The following is a 20253-nucleotide window of genomic DNA, read 5'->3' on the forward strand; positions in this document are numbered from 1 at the left end:
AGTGAGTTTGTATTATGTTCTCATAACTGGCATGTTTTCCCACTTTCGAAACAACACCAGATGCTATTGTAATTTTAGACTTTGCCATCTGCTAGGTGAAAAGTAAAATATTTGTTCTAATTTCTATTTATTTTTTTTAAAATCATCACTGGAGTACTGACTAAAAATCAACTTCCCATTGATTTTTAGAGAGAATGGAAGAGAGAGGGAAAAACAGAGAAATATCGATGTGAGAGAAACACATCGATTGGTTGCCTCCTGCGGGGCCGGGGAGGAGCCTGCAACCGAGATATGTGCCCTTGATCAGAATTGAACCTGGGACCCTTCACCCTATCCACTAAGCCAGTGGTCGGCAAACTGCGGCTCTCAAGCCACATGCAGCTCTTTGGCCCCTTGAGTGTGGCTCTTCCACAAAATACCAGTGCGGGCGCACACATACAGTGCGATTGAAACTTCGTGGCCTGTGCGCAGAAATCGGTATTTTGTGGAAGAGCCACACTCAAGGGGCCAAAGAGCCGCATGTGGATCTCGAGCCGCAGTTTGCCAACCACTGCACTAAGTCAAACCGCCTAGAGCTAGTTTCTAGTTCTTTAATTATGAGCGACTTAGAAGAGCATTTTCATGTTTGTTAAAAGGCTATTTCTATTTCCTTTGTCTGAGAACCATATCCATTCCCTATTTACATTTTTTGACTTGGTTGCTTTTTGTTTTACTAATATGTATATATTATTATTTGCAATGTACATATTAAGGACTTTGGTCTTTTGTAAGAGGCATCTAAATTTTTTTATCCAGGGTATTGTTTGGTTTGGTTTATAGGCTGCCTATGCAGACATTTTACTTTTTCAAATATGTATTTTTATTGACTTCAGAGAGGAAGTGAGAGGGAGAGAGAGACAGAAACATCAATGTTGAGAGAGAATCATCGATCGGCTGCCTCCTACACACCCCCACTGGAGATTGAGCCCCCACAACCCGGCATGCGCCCCTGACCGGAATTGAACCGGGGACCCCCTCCCTTCCCCCCCAGTCCACAGGTCCCTGCTTCATCCACTGAGCCAAACCAGCTAAGGCTGCAGACATTTTAAATGTTGGTGTGGTCAAATTGCTCCTTTGTACTAAGCCTTTCCCAGTTCAATATTATAGAAGATACCTGTGTTTTCTTGTATTACTTTCATGGCATCACTTAAAAAACACAATTGAAACAACCAAAAAAATCACTAATTCTTTGACCCACTGAAATTTACTCTAATGAAACTAATTTTGGAATACAGCTATAACCTCATCACCCACCAAGTTGCTAGTCCCAACACAATTCCACAAAACATTCCCACTGATTAGCTTTGTGACCATTATATGTGCTAAATTCAGCTTTTCCTTCCAAGCCAGGATAAAGAAGCCTACCAGGATTGCCTAGATGCTTGCATCCTCATTAACGCTCCCTCCGAACAAATCAGGGGGTAATTCAGCAGCACTGATTCCTGATTATTTGGGCAACCTCCTCTCCCCTCCTCTCTTGAGACAGGGATGCAACTTGTACCAGACCACCCCTCTAGAGTCCCAATTTGCCCATGATGGTTAAGAAGCAACAACGGTGGTTGAAAACACATTTCCTTTATTTAAACAACCTCTTGCCCATTAATGTTTATAAGTACATTAAAGGAATACATTACAATTTTACTTTCTCTAGAGCAGGTTTTCTTACTATTGGCATTTTGGGGCAGATAATTCCTTATGCATTGCAGGATGTTTAGCTTCTACTCCCCAGATGCCAGTAGCATCCTCCCTGTTTTCTAGCTATGGTATTTATACAGGCAAGTGTTTTTTTTCTTTATTTAGAACAGGTATTTCACTTTTGCTTTTTCTATTATATAAGGTGTACATATCAAATGTTATAAAAGTCATTATAAAAACAATACAACTACAATTGAGCAGCACTTTCTAACTGAAGAAGCAAAGAAATTACACTAAATAACACTATTTGGCAGTATTAGAAATAAAATGACTAAAATGGGTTTAAATTGACAAAAATGGGTTTAAATTGACTAACAGTACTAACCACATCTACTATTCAATACTACATATACATCATTCATGCAGCTAAAAGATAGTTATGCAAAATATGTTAATAGCAAAGAATAAAACCAAAATTAAGATAGCAAACAAAACCTATATAACCTCTTTTTAAACAGAAAAATACTTCATGTATGTATATGACCGTTCATTCTCATAAACAAAATCTACAGTAAGCAGTTATCAACTTCCATAAAAACCACACATAGATTAAACATATTCCTAAAAGTATAAACATGAACATTTGGAAAATACAGAACTTTAAAAATTTGTAAATAGGTGAACTTGAATATGAAAAGTCCCATTTTAAGCACAGTTGCATAAAAAGTCTTTCGATGTGAAGTCTATGAATTATCCTTTTTTGGGATCAAACTTGACAAAACACCATGTTTTCCAAATGATATTACAGAACAATGTAATCTTATACATATTTTAACCTTTTTTCACTTTTTTAACCTTTTACTACTCTATTAAAACATGACATCTTAACAATGTAAACATATATTTTTAACTTTTTAAACGAATCTATGAAAGCATGACCCTTAGATATTTAAGAATCAAAAAAGGATCTTTTCTCCTTTTCACTGGCTATTTGTTCTTAGCATGCGTTAAGATATGAGATTTCAGGTTAGTTGACTGAGCAAACTTCTTATCACAACCCTCGAAGGGGCAGGCATAGGGCTTGTCACCTGTATGGATTCTCACATGTGTACGCAAATTGAAATCCAGGGAAAAGTATTTTCCGCAGCCTTCAAATGTGCACTGAAAGGGCTTCTCTCCAGAATGCACCAGTTGATGCCGTTTTAGTTTTGAGCTCTCAATAAAACCTTTGCCACATTCTGCACATATGTAGCCTTTAGGACCGTGGGTGTGATGATGTTTTCTCATAGAAGCGGGATCCCGGAACATCTTTCCGCAGCCTTTATGAAGGCAAGGTACTGGTCTTGGAATGTCATCTTTGTACTTTTTGGGCTTCGCTTTAATAAATTCTGCTAGCTGTTTGGGATCTGATAAGTCAATGCCAGGTATTCCTCCAGGAGGAAGTTTCTTTCCCGTCAAATACTCTGAATAATCAGGAGCTAAGTCCGGTTCCGGTGAGTTCACCGGACTCTGTCCTTCAATCTCCTGACCGCTTTCACCAGCTTGGGACCCCTCGGAGACGGAGGACTCACCCTCTAGGGTTTTGGCCTGCACCTGCTTCTGCTCCCACTTTCTGTTGCCTTCCTCCGAGCCGCTGCCTCCCGCCGCCCCGGCTCCGCTTTTGGCGGTGCGTTTCTTACCCTTGCCGGCGGCGCTTTGCTGGCCAATGCGGAGCTTTTTGCCGTGGCTGCTGTGCTTCTTGCTTTGCTTACCGTTGCTGGTGGTGCTTTTCATACCGCCGTTAGTGGAGCTTTGCTGATCGTTAGTGGTGCTTTGCTGATCGTCGCTGGCGGCGCTTTGCTGACCGATGCGGAGCTTCTTGGGCGATGATGCCGCGGAGTCTGACAGGGAAGCCGGAGTTTCCTGGAAGTAGGCTTCTTCTTCCACCGGGACAGGCACCCACTGCTCCTGGAAGTTGCTAGCCTGCTCGTTGTCGGACTCGAAATAGCCCACGACTTCCTCCCGGGTCTGCACCATGATCATTTCCTGGTCATGGTTCCCTTTGTTCGGGTTAACCATGAACGGCTGCAGCGCCATCAGAGGTGAACTGTGGTGGCCACCGTGGACCCAACTGCCGCTGATATCCTGGTACTCAACGGTTTCCATTGCTGTGAGCTCTGTGGGAATATCCTCCACAGCGATATCCGCCAAAGGGTCATTTTCCACAGCGAAATTTTCCACAGCGACATTCACCTCAGAGATATCCGCCAAAAGGATATTCTCCACAGCGACATTCACCTCAGAGATATCCGCCAAAAGGATATTCTCCACAGCGACATTCACCTCAGAGATATCCGCCAAAGGGGTATTCTCCACAGCGACATTCACCTCAGAGATATCCGCCAAAGGGGTATTCTCCACAGCGACATTCACCTCAGAGATATCCGCCAAAGGGATATTCTGCACAGCGACATTCACCTCAGAGATATCCGCCAAAGGGATATTCTGCACAGCGACATTCGCCTCAGAGATATCCGCCAAAGGGGTATTCTCCACAGCGACATTCGCCTCAGAGATATCCGCCAAAGGGATATTCTCCATCACAATATTCTCCAAAGAGATATTCTCCCAAGAAATATTCTCCATAGCGATATTGTCCAAAGGGATATTGTCCATGGAGATATTCTCCAAAGAGATATTGTCCATGGAGATATTGTCCAAAGGGATACTCTCGACTGCGATACTCTCCATGTCAATATTCTCCACAGCAAAATTGTCCACAGCAATATCCTGTATAGCAATAGCCCCTAGGTGTACCTGGTGGAATTCCATCAACTCGACAGCCTCCTCCATGTCTTCTGGGGTGATGTAGATAAAGTTGTTTGAAGCCATGGCTGAGAGCTCTGACGAGGCTTTCACGGCTAGGCGCTTTCACGACAAGACTAGTCCGCAGCGCAGGGCGGGGCAGCCGGAAGGTGGCGGAAAAGCTGAGAGAAAGAGCGCGAGGCCCCAGAGGCGGCAGGCGGGGGAGGGCTCGCGCTCCGCTCCGCTCCGCGGAAAAGGCGCGAAGGGCAGAGAGTGACGCTGACTGGCGGTTTAGGCTTAGACGCGGGGAATTCTGGGAATCCTGGCACCCAGCGCATGCGCTTCCCGATACCCTGGCGCATGCGTGGGGTCACGTTCATACCAGGTCACGCTCATACCCGTATGCTACCCCTCCAGCCTCTTCGCTCCGTCTACCCGCTATCGCGTCTCCAATATAATTCCCAAACCGGCCGCTCCGTCTACCCGCTAGCGCGTCTCCAATATAATTCCCGAACCGGCTGCTCCGTCTACCCGCTAGCGCGTCTCCAATATTAATTCCCGAACCGGCCGCTCCGTCTACCCGCTAGCGCGTCTCCAATATTAATTCCCGAACCGGCCGCTCCGTCTACCCGCTAGCGCGTCTCCAATATTAATTCCCGAACCGGCCGCTCCGTCTACCCGCTATTGCGTCTCCAATATTAATTCACGAACCGGCCGCTCCGTCTACCCGCTATCGCGTCTCCAATATTAATTCCCGAACCGGCCGCTCCGTCTACCCGCTAGCGCGTCTCCAATATTAATTCCCGAACCGGCCGCTCCGTCTACCCGCTAGCGCGTCTCCAATATTAATTCCCGAACCGGCCGCTCCGTCTACCCGCTAGCGCGTCTCCAATATTAATTCCCGAACCGGCCGCTCCGTCTACCCGCTAGCGCGTCTCCAATATTAATTCCCGAACCGGCCGCTCCGTCTACCCGCTAGCGCGTCTCCAATATTAATTCCCGAACCGGCCGCTCCGTCTACCCGCTAGCGCGTCTCCAATATTAATTCCCGAACCGGCCGCTCCGTCTACCCGCTAGCGCGTCTCCAATATTAATTCCCGAACCGGCCGCTCCGTCTACCCGCTAGCGCGTCTCCAATATTAATTCCCGAACCGGCCGCTCCGTCTACCCGCTAGCGCGTCTCCAATATTAATTCCCGAACCGGCCGCTCCGTCTACCCGCTAGCGCGTCTCCAATATTAATTCCCGAACCGGCCGCTCCGTCTACCCGCTAGCGCGTCTCCAATATTAATTCCCGAACCGGCCGCTCCGTCTACCCGCTAGCGCGTCTCCAATATTAATTCCCGAACCGGCCGCTCCGTCTACCCGCTAGCGCGTCTCCAATATTAATTCCCGAACCGGCCGCTCCGTCTACCCGCTAGCGCGTCTCCAATATTAATTCCCGAACCGGCCGCTCCGTCTACCCGCTAGCGCGTCTCCAATATTAATTCCCGAACCGGCCGCTCCGTCTACCCGCTATCGCGTCTCCAATATTAATTCCCGAACCGGCCGCTCCGTCTACCCGCTATCGCGTCTCCAATATTAATTCCCGAACCGGCCGCTCCGTCTACCCGCTAGCGCGTCTCCAATATTAATTCCCGAACCGGCCGCTCCGTCTACCCGCTAGCGCATCTCCAATATTAATTCCCGAACCGGCCGCTCCGTCTACCCGCTAGCGCGTCTCCAATATTAATTCCCGAACGGGCCGCTCCGTCTACCCGCTAGCGCGTCTCCAATATTAATTCCCGAACCGGCCGCTCCGTCTACCCGCTAGCGCGTCTCCAATATTAATTCACGAACCAGATTCTTTACTGAATTTTTCTATATTTCATTTCCATTTATTTTATCCATCTCCCTCCTCGGGTGTATAACAGTATTGGTGGTGGGGGGGGTGGGCTTTTTAATATTCATACTCTTTTCCCTCTTATTTAATTGCACTGATTCACACTTATAGATCATTTAATAGTATCAGTGATAGTTGACAGCGGAATTGCTTGTCTTGTCCTTTAAATAGGAATGCTTCTAAGTCAGTGTTTTTCAACCTTGGCTGCACATTAGAATCACCTGGCAATCTTTTTAAAATCCCGATTTCTAATGTTGTGGCCCCACCCCGTAACAAAGAAACAGAATTTCCGGAAGATGAGGCCCAGAAATCAGGATTTTAAAAATTTCCCAGGTGATTCTAATGTGCAGCCAAGGTTGAGAAACACTGTCTAAGAAGTGTTATATCATTAGGAAGTATGCAGCTATTTCTACTTTCACTAAAGATTTTTGTTTTTTAGCCATTAATAGATATTGAATTCTATTAAATATGTTTCAATACCTGCTGATATGAGGATCCCCCCCCCTAAAGTTTAATAATGCTTCCCATATTCAAATAGACTACCTAATGTTGAACTATCCTTGCTTTGCTTAGATACATCATGTGACTGCAGAGTATTTTTGGTGCTTTTATTCGAGTTTTATTGGCCTAAGAAAAAAAATCTTAGTTTCCTTCTCTATGTGCTCTGGAAAGTTTATACTAAATTGGAATTAATAAGAAAAACCTTCTGCAAGATTTGAAAGAATTCCACCTACGAAACTTTCAGAGGCATCCTTCCTCAACTTTCTTAATTTCTCTCATTGTAATTAACCTGTGTATATATTTTTTTTCTATCTTTCTGGGTTTTATTTAGGCTATTAATTATTTTCTAAATAACTATCCAGGATTTTGAAAATTTTTTGCAGAGATGAACAAAGAGCCTTTTTATAATTTTTAATTTTCTATCAACTGTCATTCCCCAATCTGACTGCTAACTCTGTCTATAGAAGCTTTCTCCCATTGTTTTTTTTTTCCTTCAAAGAACTAACTCTTGGACTTTACAGTTTTTATTTTTTCCAATTTTTATTTTCCAATTATTATTTTCTGCCTATATCCTTACAAATTATAATAATTTCTGAACCATTTTATAGTTTTTTCCCCTCACTTCTTCAGTTGCTTATCTGATTTACTTTCACTTATTCCATAACTATTGAAGGCCGTTAATTTTCCTTTTAGCAAAACTTTATACATTATTTCATTTTTACTTTTAAATATACTACAATGATTGTTTTGAATGAAACTGGACAATTTTTAATGTATTATGAGCACTTGAAAATAAATTGTGGTACGATTTTGACATAATTATTTTTTTTTTATTAACAGCTTTTATGATTTGACTTTTTCATACCTATGTGCCAAGTATCAAGAGATAGGAGTCTCTTTTGTTATACCTGTTGCTTTCTTTGTACTTTCTCCATTTTCGTTTTGATGGTTTGTTACTTGATACAGTAAGACTCGCAGCAATTACATTTTCATCGTGGATTATACTCCATATGATTAAGTGCTCCTCTGTCTTCATTTAATGCTTTAGTCATATTTTCTATTCACATGGTATGTTCAACTCATTGTACTTTGTCTTTTTAAAATTATGTTGGTTTTAGTTGTTTTTTTAAAATATATTTTTATTGATTTCAGAGAGGAAGGGGGGAGAGAAAGAGAGAGAGAGAGAGAGAGATCAATGATGAGAATCACTGATTAGCTGCCTCTTGTACGCCCCCCTATTGGGGATTGAGCCCGCAACCTGGGCATGTGCCCTCGACCATAATCGAACCCAAGACCCCCCAGACCGCAGGCCGATGCTCTATGCACTGAGCCAAACCAGCTAGGGCTTGCTCTACTACTTTTGACTGAGATTCTTATAAACTGAATTTATCAACCAAAAGATGAGATGCTTTTAATTTGTGATTTGAGTATTTTCCATAAAACCACTAACAACACATAGAAGAATAAAAACATTTAAATCTGTTACCTGCACAAAATATCCTTAGCTGCTGGACTGGTGATATAAGTTGCAAATGAGTGGTAAACAGATCAACAAATGCTCCGGGATAAATAATGAAGAGAAAAATCCCAAAGCCATTAAATCGAACTTGTTCCCTAAGAAATCACATAGAGAAAGAAATTTAGCACTAGTATTGCACTTTTCAAATTAATAATGTACGTAATTTTAGTACTTCCCACTGTAGTGCAAATTCTTACTTGGAAAAACAAGTCTCTCTGGACAGTCAAAAAGTTATCCTACATATATGATTATCTATCATTTATCTCACAATTTTACAATAACGTACATATTTGGTCATCTATGAAACTGCATTTTATAAAATGAAATTCTGAAATAGACTTAACTTGAAAATTCTTAGAAACAAATATGCTGAACAAATAGCTTGAAATTAGTCATATATATATATGTAAAGAAAAGTTTAATATTTCTATGAGAAACTAAATAAAAAACATTTTTATGGTTTAGTCTGAATTATTTTCCGAGGACACAGTAGAAAATATAATTCAATTACATTGTCTAAATATTTATATTTGTCTTAGCTTTTATATTACTAGTATTTTTTTTTGTTAATCCTCACTCGAGGATATTTTTCCATTGATTTTTAGAAAGAGTAGAAGGGAGGTGGAGAGACAGAGAGAAAGAAACATCTATGTCAGAGAGACACATTGATTGGTTGCCTCCCACACATGCCCCGACCAAGACTGAGGAATGAGCCTACAACCAAGGTACGTGCCTGCCCTCGACCAGAATCGAACTCAGGATCCTTCAGTACGTGGGCTGACACTCTATCCATTGAGCCAAACTTGCTAGGGCTGTCTGTGCTATTATAAATGAACGTAGAGGTTTATTCACATTAAACGAGGTAGTGTTAAAAATGCATTATGCTCAGACTTTCCTTAGGAGAACTATATATCAATTCATTCTCTAAAAATGGAATTATACTTAACAGCCTCCTAAGACCAAATAGTTACTCTGAAAAAAGCACTATATAAATACACTGTGCTATCACTTAGTACTAAATACATCAGAGGACTGTATAATTCACTTTATATCAGCAGTTGTGATTTTATAAAAAAAATTAACCAGCCCTGACCAGTTTGGCACAGTGTCTAGAGCGTTGGCCTGTGGACTGAAGAGTCCCAGGTTCGATTCCGGGCAAGGGCATATACCTTGGTTGCGGGCACATCCCCAGTAGGGGGTGTGCAGGAGGCAGCTGATCGATGTTTCTCTCTCATCGATGTTTCCAACTCTCTATCCCTCTCCCTTCCTCTCTGTAAAAAATCAATAAAATATATATTTTTAAAAATTAACCACATTATACTGTGAATTATTAAACTGTTAATAACAATTCTTTTATATGTAAAACCCTTAGGGCTGCAAGGCTAAACATTTGGAAGCAAAGGTGAAAGAGATTTTTAAAAAGGGCAGCCACCCACTTAAACCACTACATAGCACATCTGTGTAGCAGTATGTGATCTGTTAAGATGAGGGTTTATGGCCAATCTATAGACTCTTGTTCATAAGCAAGTGGAAAGTAATAAGTGATTAAATCTTCTCATCTAAAACCTTTAATCAGGTCCATACACCGAAGGGATAAAACACATCCCCATCAGCATGTGTACTCCTTATGGCAGTAATTATCAGTGGGAGTGAAGGGGAGTTGTGACTCACCTTCTCGCCCATCATGATTTTATAGGTTTAGGATCCTTTAAAATAGCTATAATCATGATACATTTGGGTAATCACAACAAAAAGAGGGCATGATACTTGAAGGAAGTCCCAGTTCTCATCCTCCCTTATCTTCTTCGGTGTTTCGATAGGCTATGAAATTTGTTAACAAACCCAGAGCTTTCAATGTTCTTGCTCTAGTTAGCAGAGGCCATGAGTTAAAGCAGGAAAGTATTTCAACGAATAAGCCAAAGAAAGTACTAAGAAAGCAATGCAAAGGTATCATTCTGACCCAATGATGAATAGAAAGATTAGGTTTCAGGATTAGATGAAAATCATGAAGCACCATGAGGATATAACCATGCTGGTAGAAAGCAAAGGATAGAAAGATCCAGAATATAGTTATACATACGGTTAACTGAGCATATTCATTAATATATAAATCTCCTCTGCAAAAGAGAAGGTACCTCAAAATAATAATTACGGATAAAACTGGGTAGCATGCACAGAAAGAAAAATATCAAATGTAGCAGATATAAAAAGGTAAATATCATTACCTAATGGCTGCTATCCCGTGTCCAATTTCATGTACAACACCACTAATGAGGACTGCAGCGAAGAAATATGTCAGTTGATTGACGGGTAAATTTATACCAGGAACCTATAAATTTCATAGACACAATGATAAGCACACACTTGGGTAGCAAGAGAACATGATGTTCACTTTGTAATAAAGCTTAAACTTCGAAGCTGATAGTTCTATAAACTAAAAATAATGTGAATATCAATGGTTCATTTTTTCATTTCTATCATAATAAAAGTAAAAACACCAGTCATTTTGTGAAGTAGGCAGCTTTTGAATTAAGCAAAATACCAATCTAAAGAGAAAAGGAAACACCAGGTTAAAAAGCTGAAATTTTAGCTTCCTGTAGTTTTCACTACCGGAAAGAATTAGCCTGGCAAAGTGCCAGGGGCCAGGGACTGTGAAGCGACATTGAAGGAGTCAGCTGGAAGCCTGATTTGGGAATTCTTGTTACAATTCCTAGTTCTTCCTCTATTCCTCTATATTGTTATTGCAGGGTTCCAAGTACTTATGTGAGTAATATAGGATATCCCCACCCCCATCAATGAATTTCCTTTTAGTATTCTCAAGTTATATGAGAGTTGTTAATTAAAGGTAGTGTAATAAAGCGCCTTGTTGGTGTGGGAGCACTATACCTTCCATAACTTTGATTGTATCAGTTTGTCCAGTACATGGGTAGGAGCAAAGTGATACATAAATATTGTATTAAAATTGAAATTTAATGCAGAAGGTACGGCATTTGGAACATTCGTACATATTAAGGACCTGTGAAGAATCAAGAGTTGTCTTGTGCCCTAACCGGCTTGGCTCAGTGGATAGAGCGCTGGCCTGCCAACCAAAGGGTCCTGGGTTCGATTCCGGTCAAGGGCACGAACCTTGGATGTAGACTCCTCCACAGCCTGGGCCCTGGTTGGGGCTCCTGCAGGAGGCAACCAATCAATGTGTTTATGTTTCTGTCTGTCTTTCCCTCTGTCTTCCACTCTCCCTAAAATTCAATGGAAAAATATCCTCAGGTGAGTATTAACAACAAAAAGTTGTCTTGCAAACATGTGCTCCTAAGATGTTGTATAGATATAAATCATTGCATACACAAGGGAAGTCTGTGATTTAAGGGCTGCGTGACAAATTATCTTTTTCATTTTATTTTTAAAAAATATATATTTTTATTGATTTCAGGGAGGAAGGGAGAGGGAGAGATAGAAATATCAATGATGAAAGAGAATCACTGATTGGCTGCCTCCTGCCCCCCACGTTGGGGAACAAGCCCGCAACCCGGGCATGTGCCCTTGACTGGAATTGAACCTGGGACCCTTCAGTCCGCAGGCTGATGCTCTATCCACTGAGCCAAACCAGCTAGGGCTCATTTTATTTTTTAAATATACTTTTCATTGTTGATAGTATCACAGATATCTCCCATTTTACCCCCCTCTAAATTATTTTTTAGATACCCAAGAATCTGCTCATAAGATAAATAATCACTCCCAAGTTATGTTAATTATTAAGGAGAGATTCTATAAATTAGGCTAAGTGGGGCCCAACAGGCATCAATACTATACTGAGCATCTATTTCTCACAGTCCAGGAGTTGGGACCCTGAAGGTATTCTTCTGGAGGAAATTCCTCCTTTCTATTATTAGTTACTGTTTTAAGTTAATTATAAAATACTAGAGGCCCGGTGCACGACATTCGTGCACTGGGGGGTGGGGTTCCCTCAGCCCAGCCTGCCCCTCTCACAGTCCGGGAGCCCTCAGTGGATGTCCTACTGACGGCCACAGTCTGGCAGCAGAGGCTCGGAGCAGGCGTCCCGTGTGCGTGCGTGCGTGCGTGTGTCCGCTGGGGGCCTGCCCCCAGCCACATCGGAGGCTCCAAGCAGGCACCCCGTGTGTGTGTGTGTGAGTCTGTGTGTACCTGTTGGGGGCCTGCCCCCAGTCACATTGGAGACTCAGAGCAGTTGCCGTGTGTGTGTGTGTGTGTGTGTGTGTGTGTGTGTGTGTGTGTGTCCCTGCTGGGGGCATGCCCCCAGCTGTGTAGGAGGCTCAGAGCAGTCGCCCTGTGTGTGTATATATGTGTCTGTGTCTGCTGGGGGCCTGCCCCCAGCCACACTGTGGAGGCTTGTAGCAGGCGCCCTTCTGTGTTGATCTCTCAGGCTCCTGGCCTCCACTGTGTGTTGTTCTCTCCCTTGAGCTGTGGCCAGGGTGGGGTGCTGCCTGCAGGCCATGCTTTCCTACTCACGGATCACTGTGGAGACCCCGGGGCAGGCCCTCCTGGGTGCTGCCTACGGGCTGCACTTTCCTGCTCGTGGATCGCCATGGCGACCCAGGAGCAGGCCCTCCTGAGTGCTGCCTGTGGGCAGCGCTTTCCTGCTCATGGGTCGCTGCTGGCGGATCGCCATGGCAACCCCGGAGCAAGCCCTGCTGGGTGCTGCCTGCAGGCCACACTTTCCTGCTCTCGGATCGCCACGGCGACCGGGGAGCAGGCCCGGCTGGTTGCTGCCTGTGGGCAGCGCTTTTCTGCTCACGGATTGCCATGGCGACCCAGGAGTAGGCCCTCCTGGGTGCTGCCTGCAGGCAGCGCTTTCCTACTCGGGGATTGCCACAGTGACCCGGGAGCTGGCTCTGCTGGATGCCTGGGGGCAGCGCTTTCCTGCTCACAGATCACCGCTTGCAGATTGGCATGGCAACCCGGGAGCAGGCCCTCCTGGGAGGCCTGGATGGCAGCGGGGTGGCGATTGCCCTGCCACCCCCACCTCCGGTCGCACAGGGGAGGCCAGGATGGTGGCCGGCGGATCGCGCTATCCTGCCCCGCCTGCAGTATGCAAATTTAACGGCCATCTTTGTTGGGTTAATTTGCATACTCTTCTGATTGGCTGATGGGCATAGCGAAGGTACAGTCAATTAGCACTGTTGTCTTTTATTAGTGTAGATGTCTAAAGCAGGAAAACTTGAAAACTGAAAAGATAAAGAGAAGCCTATAATCTTGCTCCCAGAACACAAATAAAAAACCATTCTCAATGTTTTAATGCAGTCTTTCTATCTTGTTATGTACACATATTTTTTAAAATTGTGCTTTTATTATAAATACTAAAGGCCCAGTGCATGAAATTCATGCACTCGGGGGGGATGGGGAATGGGGAGGGAGGGCTCAGCCCAGCCTGCAAGCTCTTGCAGTCCGGAAGCCCCGTGATAGATTGCCCTGCAGAGGGAGGCCCCGCCCACCTAGCTGCAGTGCCACCGGCTGGGTAGCCTGGGCCTCCCTCTTTGGGGTGATTAATTGCAGGGCTCCGAAATTGATAGCCCCACAGAGGGAGGCTCCGCTCACCTGGCCAGGGCTCCATGATTGATCGCCCTGAAGAGAGAGGCCCCACCCACCCACTGCAGCCCGCTGGTCAGTGACCTGGGCCTCCCTCTTTGGGGCAATTGTCCCGCCGGCCGGTGGCCTGAGCATCCCTCTGTGGGGTAATTGTGGGGTGATGGCGGGGTTCCCTGACCAATTGAATCACACCCACCTTGGCTGGCCTGGCACCAGTGTGTGTCATAGTGTGGTTGTCCGGACAGTCATTTTGCTATTCTATTTGCATATTATTCTTTTATTATTATAGACTAGTGTCCCTCAGCCCAGCCTGCATCCTCTCCAATCAGGGACACCTCGGGCCTAAACCGGCAGTCGGACATCCTTCTCGCAATCTGGGACCGCTGGCTTCTAACCGCTCACCTGCCTGCCGGCCTGGTCCCCCCCAACTGCCCTCCCCTGCTGGCCTGATCGCCCCCAACTGCCCTCCCCTGCTGGTCTGGTCCCCCACAAATGCCCTCCACTGCTTGCCTGATGCCTCCCAAAATGCCCTCCCCTGCAGGCCTGATTGCCCACAACTGCCCTCCCCTGCCAGCCTGGTCCCCCCAACTGCCCTCCCTTTCAGGCCTGGTCCCTCCCAAATGCCCTCCCGTGCTGGCCTGATCGCCCACAACTGCCCACCCCTGCTGGCCATCTTGTGGTGGCCATCTTGTGTCTACATGGGGGTGAGGGCCAGAGAACCTGCAACCAAGATACGTGCCCTTGACCAGAATCAAACCCAGGACTAGTCAGTCTGCAGGCTGATGCAAAACCGGCTAGGACTAAGTTTTTGCTCTTATAAATACTATAATAAACATACTTGGATACATATATCCAAATATTTTTTGGGATAAAATATTAGACAAGCATGGTTGGTTCAGGTTCCAGAGAAATATTATTTCGGTTAGACAGTCTGCCTCCATCACTAAATAGCTAAGTGACCTGGAGGAAATTTGATTATTTCCCCAACACTTCAATTCCCTCATCATTAAAATGGAAACAACCACATTTATATAAGAGAGTAATTTTAAGGATTATATGAGATAATCCTTGTCCAATGTTTAAAATTATGCCTCACAGAGAGGGTAACAAATGCTATTATATCACAAAATCTAAAGGACTTTCATACATATCAAAGTGCTAACAGCGGACACTTCCATAACTTGGGCAAGCTCATTTTATTCAAATCGGCAATTTGAGAGAAATAAAAAGCATCCCACCCTAGCTGGTTTGGCTCAGTAAATAGAGTGTTGGCCTGCAGACCAAAGGGTCCCAGGTTCGATTCCGATCAAGGGCACATACCTTGGTTGCAGGCTCCTCCCCAGCCTGGGCCCTGGTCAGGGTGCGTGCAGGAGGCAACCAATCAATGTGTTTCTCTCACATCGATGTTTCTCTCTGTCTTTCCCTCTCTTCCACTCTCCCTAAAAAATTCAATGGAAAAATATCCTCGGGTGAGGATTAAAAAAAAAAAAAGCATCCCATTGTTTGATGTGTATTTCTTTGATCATTATTAAAGCTGCACTTTCCCCCTACTTCTGACACCTGATATGTCTTTTGAGGGTAGTCTATTCATGACTTGCCTATTTTTTTCTCTTAGAGTATTCATATTTTTCTTATTGATCTGTAAGATAACTTTGAATATTAATTATCAGTCCTCTGTTATACATCACAAATATATTTACAAGTTTCTTTGCCTTTTATTTAGTTTTTTTGATATATAAAAGTTATGTAATCAAATCTATCAATAATCCTGTTTTCTGCCATTAGTTTTATGCTTGTCTTCCTTATTCTGTGTTCATATAAACAGAAACCTGTTTTTTTCTTTTCAAGATCTTTTATGATTTCATCTTTTAATTTTAATTCATTCGATTTTAATTTATTTTTGTGTACAACAGAGGAATTTCACTTTTTTAATTTTTTAAAAAAATATATTTTATTGATTTTTTTACAGAGAGGAAGGAAGAGGGATAGAACGTTATAAACATCAATGGGAGACAAACATCGATCAGCTGCCTCCTGCACACCTCCTACTGGGGATGTGCCTGCAACCAGAGTACATGCCCTTGACTGGAATCGAACCTGGGACCTTTCAGTCCGCAGGCCGATGCTCTATCCACTGAATCAAACCAGTTAGGGCAGGAATTTCACTTTTACGTCCCCTTTAGTAACTGAGGAGGAGATTCAAACCATGCTGCATGGACAGCTTCCTAAATTCATTAGTAATTCCAAGTGTCTAAATGGCCTCCACGGCACAAAAAACTGGATTATCATGTCGCGATAGCGAGCACCATTAACTACTATTGCCTGAGCAGCAGCATTCGGTCATGGAAAATTTCAACAAAAGAGTGCGTATGTGCCAGCAAAGCCGTGGAGGCCATTTACCCGATATGCTATTCCATATATAACCCTATACTGTATACTTTATGAATCAATAAAAAATTTATAATTTTTAATTATAAACCTGTGTTTTCTATCAAAATTACTTCTTGCGTGAATTTTGGGACACCCTTTATTTATATAGGTCATATAATCGAGTTACATTTTATTGGTCATGTCACATAACAATGTTGAGTCTGACTGGTTAATTTTTGGCATCAGACATACTTATACACAAGTATAGGCACCTGATTTTTTAAAAAGTTACTTTGGAGCAAAAGGGTAGGTAATTATTATTATTATTTTGATAAATCGATCAAAATTATACTTACATTTTTTGCCAAATTGACAAAAATATATATTTTTCGGTGTGCCGCAGAATTTTAGTAATCATTGATGTGTGCCATGAGATGAAAAAGGTTGAAAATCGCTGCAATAGGACATTAGTTCTTTCTCTTTATTATTTTATAGATGTAACGATGAGATAAGGTAAGGATCTGAGCATGAGATTATACCAACAGATGGTAGGTCTTATTTGCTAAGCAAGAGTACGCAACTGCCCATCTGTCTTGGCCGTGATCAAACAGGGTATTAGATGTACCAGAATACTGATCTCTCAACAACAGAGTGCCAGGTTTGGGGGAATTAATACTGAACCAGACTGTACGGAATTATAAGGTAAACGGAAAGTATGTTCTCTAAGCTACCAGAGCTTATATCAAAGTCAGGAGATAACATTCTTAAACGTATACATAAATATGCACGGCGGACTATAGAGGGCAGTTGACTTCTTGCTTGTTCCAAAGCATGTCTGAGCTCTATGAATAAAATGAGAAGCAAAAGGAAGAAATTATTTCTTCTTTTCACAACATTCTGCCATTCTACTCCGAGCAGGCAGAAAGGACAATGGTCATATTTTCTCCAAATCTGCTTCTTTCTCTACTTGGCAAACAGTAACTAATTGAATAGCCTGAGAGTTATCCTAAACTCTTCCTTCTTCAGCCTCACATTCAATTAATGGCCAAGGCCTGAGAACTCCACTCCAGAAGATACCTTGAATCTACCCCCTTCATTCTACTTAACACTAATTTAGTTTAGATCTTTATCACTTCTAACATGAATTATTCCAACTGTCCTCTTAAATGGTTTCCCCATCTTACCTAGTTTGGTTCATTTTATCTATAGGTAAAATCAAAACTTCTTAGAATGGCCCTTCCTAACCCAGATCCTACCTATATCTCCCATCTTATCTCCTGTACCATACACCTTCCGCCATATACTTCCTAGACATAGGTCAAAGTTACTTTATAGCTACTTGAAGAATTATTGGTCTTTCTTAAGTGAGTAGAGCATGATGGCTCTGAGGTCAGTGGTGGATGAGTGACGGACCCCCTCTCCATTTCCTAGCTGTGACCATAGGCAAGTTACTTAACATCTCTGTGCATTGGTTTTCTCATCTGTGAAACTTATCTCCAGATTGTTACAAGAATAAAATAAAATGGGCACAAAAACCTCACACAGGAAGCACTGTATATTAACTAGGTTTTATTATTACTATTATTTCCTTCACCTTTCCATGTTATACAGTTTCCTCTGTTACTGGGATGCTCAATTGCCATCTTCCTTTCCCAGGCTATGTGAATTCTCTTCACCCTTCTCTACTCTCTCCCCAGTGGCAGGCCCAACTCAGCACGCCTTCTGTCCCCATAGCACCTTATGCTCTGTCCAACTGTAGCACAATCATAGCAGCTCTCCCTCTAAACTAAAACCTACATGACTACTAGGATTGGATTTTGTTCCCTGTATAAGCAGGACTCAACATAGGCTCAACAGGCAGAATACATGCATTAAATGTTTGCTGAAGAAACAAGTCATCTCATTCAAGGCCTCATCTGGAAAATTAACCTCTTTTAACCTCTAAGAAAGAGCTATTACCATAGGACAGATTCTTTTTAAAAAAAATATTTTTATTGATTTCAGAGAGGGAGAGGGAGAGGAAGAGAGAGACAGAAACATCAATGATGACAGAGAATCACTGATCGACTGCCTCCTGCACGCCCCGCACTGGGGATCAAGCCTGCAACCAGGCATGTGCCCTTGACAGGAACTGAACCCAAGATCCTCTAGTCCACAGGTCAATGCACTGTCCACTGAGCCAAACTGGCTAGGGCGTAGGAGAGATTCTTTATCATGCACTATAAATGACTTCTAAATTTTCCCATAGTGACTCAGCCTATAGAAGCCACAGATGAGTTTTAAAAAAATCTTAACAACTCTTAAACAGTCAATCAGTCTATCTATCTATCTATCTATCTATCTATCTATCTATCTATCTATCTATCAATCAAAGCCTAAGTGACTGTCGCAACTGAACAGATGACCAAACGACTGAGTAGCAGGCTGCATGGGGCGACCAGGCCAGCAGGGAGTTTAGTGAGGGGCAACTAAACAACTGAGCAGCAGGCTGCGTGGGGTGACCAGGCCAGCAGGGGGGGCAGTTGGGAGCGACCAGGCTGGTGGGGGCGGGGGGGAAGTTGGGGGCAACCAGTCTGGCAGGAGTGGGGGTAGTAAGAGGCAACCAGGTCAGCGGGGGAGGCAGTTAGGGGTGACCAGGCTGGCGGGGGTGGGAAGGCAGTTGGGGGAGACCAGGCTGGCAGTCAGGGCAGTTGGGGGTGACCAGGCCAGCAGTGGGGGCAGTTAGGGGCGATCAGGTAGGCAGGCAGGTGAGCAGTTAGGAGCCAGTGGTCCCGGATTGTGAGAGGGATGTCCGACTGCCATTCCCCGAGGGGTCCTAGATTAGAGAGAGTGCAGGCTGGGCTGACGGGACCCCCACCCCCTGTGCACAAATTTTGTGCACCGGGCCTCTAGTTCCATTAATAAGAATATGATTAAAAACATAACATTCACAATTCATGGAAATAAAAACTATAATTAAAAATTTCGAAATAAAAGTTAGCCAATGGAAAATCACCTTTCCAAACTCTAGAGACAGGAATTAATAAGGTATATAGGTTTACACAAGTGCTTTAAAATGAGAATTATTATAGAGATCTTAAATCACCATGCTTGTTCTTTTATAGTAACAATCATTTAACATCTCAAGACAACACATATTAAATCAACGTGTAATGTTGACAGTCTTAATGATGGCCCATTTGTTCTGTTAACACTATCACTGCTGCTACTACATATTGCAGCAATTCTTTGCTATAATCTTACTAATATTTTTGTTTAGGGAGATAATTTGAGAAATCATGCGACTTTTATTTTCATATTTATATTACAGATAGGAGTTATGCTATCCAAAAGAAATACCTTATATCTATGTTTCAAAAGTTACTTAAAGCAAAAAGAAGGCACTTACCACAACTTGTAGCACTTGTTCGTTGTGAAGTGAGGAGGAGGAGGAAGAGGACGAAGAGGAAGAAGAGGACGAAGAGGAAGAAGAGGAGGAGGAGGAGGAAGAGGAAGAAGAGGAGGAAGAATAAGTGGAGGAGTCAGCCATCATTTGTGCTAAAGTCTGCATCAACGTTTTCCCCAGGAGAAAAAAAGAGCTAAACATGGCAATTACGCCAAACACCATTCCAAAATTGAACCTGTTAAGAGGAAAAAATTGCATAAGTGTACAATTCTTCGTAATTCATGGGCTAAAAAATTTATTGACCAGGCACATTTCATAGCTTCAAAATGTGTAAAAAAATTTCAATACCCCTATCTATTTTTTCTTATCTGAACTCCAAATCTGTAATTGAAGCACAGGCTCTAGTCTATTTAAGCTGTTCTAATAACTTACATTTCTCTCATAACTGAAGCGGCTGAATATTCTTTCCAATAAAAAGTTTTATATATATATAATATTTTTTAATTAATTTCAGAGAGGAAGGAAGAGGGAAAGAGAGATAGGTACATCCATGATGAGAGAGAATCACTGAGTAGCTGCC

At 43.1% G+C, this 20253-nt stretch overlaps 2 protein-coding genes across 2 annotated transcripts in view; both read right to left on the minus strand.

Annotated features, from left to right (window-relative positions):
* MBTPS2 (membrane bound transcription factor peptidase, site 2) overlaps nt 1-20253 on the minus strand; it is a 59877-nt gene that overhangs the window by 30320 nt on the left and 9304 nt on the right. The window contains exons 3-5 of the mRNA XM_059680264.1: nt 19677-19908; nt 10585-10688; nt 8327-8454 (exon numbers count right to left, since the gene is read on the minus strand). Coding sequence (XP_059536247.1) covers nt 8327-8454; nt 10585-10688; nt 19677-19908 — 464 coding nt within the window. The remainder of the gene's footprint in view (nt 1-8326; nt 8455-10584; nt 10689-19676; nt 19909-20253) is intronic.
* On the minus strand, nt 1624-3470 carry YY2 (YY2 transcription factor). Its single transcript, XM_059680537.1, has one exon. The coding sequence runs from the start codon at nt 3445-3447 to the stop codon at nt 2662-2664; it is 786 nt and encodes a 261-aa protein (XP_059536520.1). The 5' UTR covers nt 3448-3470; the 3' UTR covers nt 1624-2661.

The sequence above is a fragment of the Myotis daubentonii genome, chromosome X (genome assembly GCF_963259705.1).
Source record: "Myotis daubentonii chromosome X, mMyoDau2.1, whole genome shotgun sequence".
In the NCBI taxonomy this organism is placed as follows: Eukaryota; Metazoa; Chordata; class Mammalia; order Chiroptera; family Vespertilionidae; genus Myotis; species Myotis daubentonii.

Bases quoted from the DNA above. Each gene is read 5' to 3' on its own strand.
- YY2 (XM_059680537.1), bottom strand. From the start codon at position 3,447: ATGAAAAGCACCACCAGCAACGGTAAGCAAAGCAAGAAGCACAGCAGC.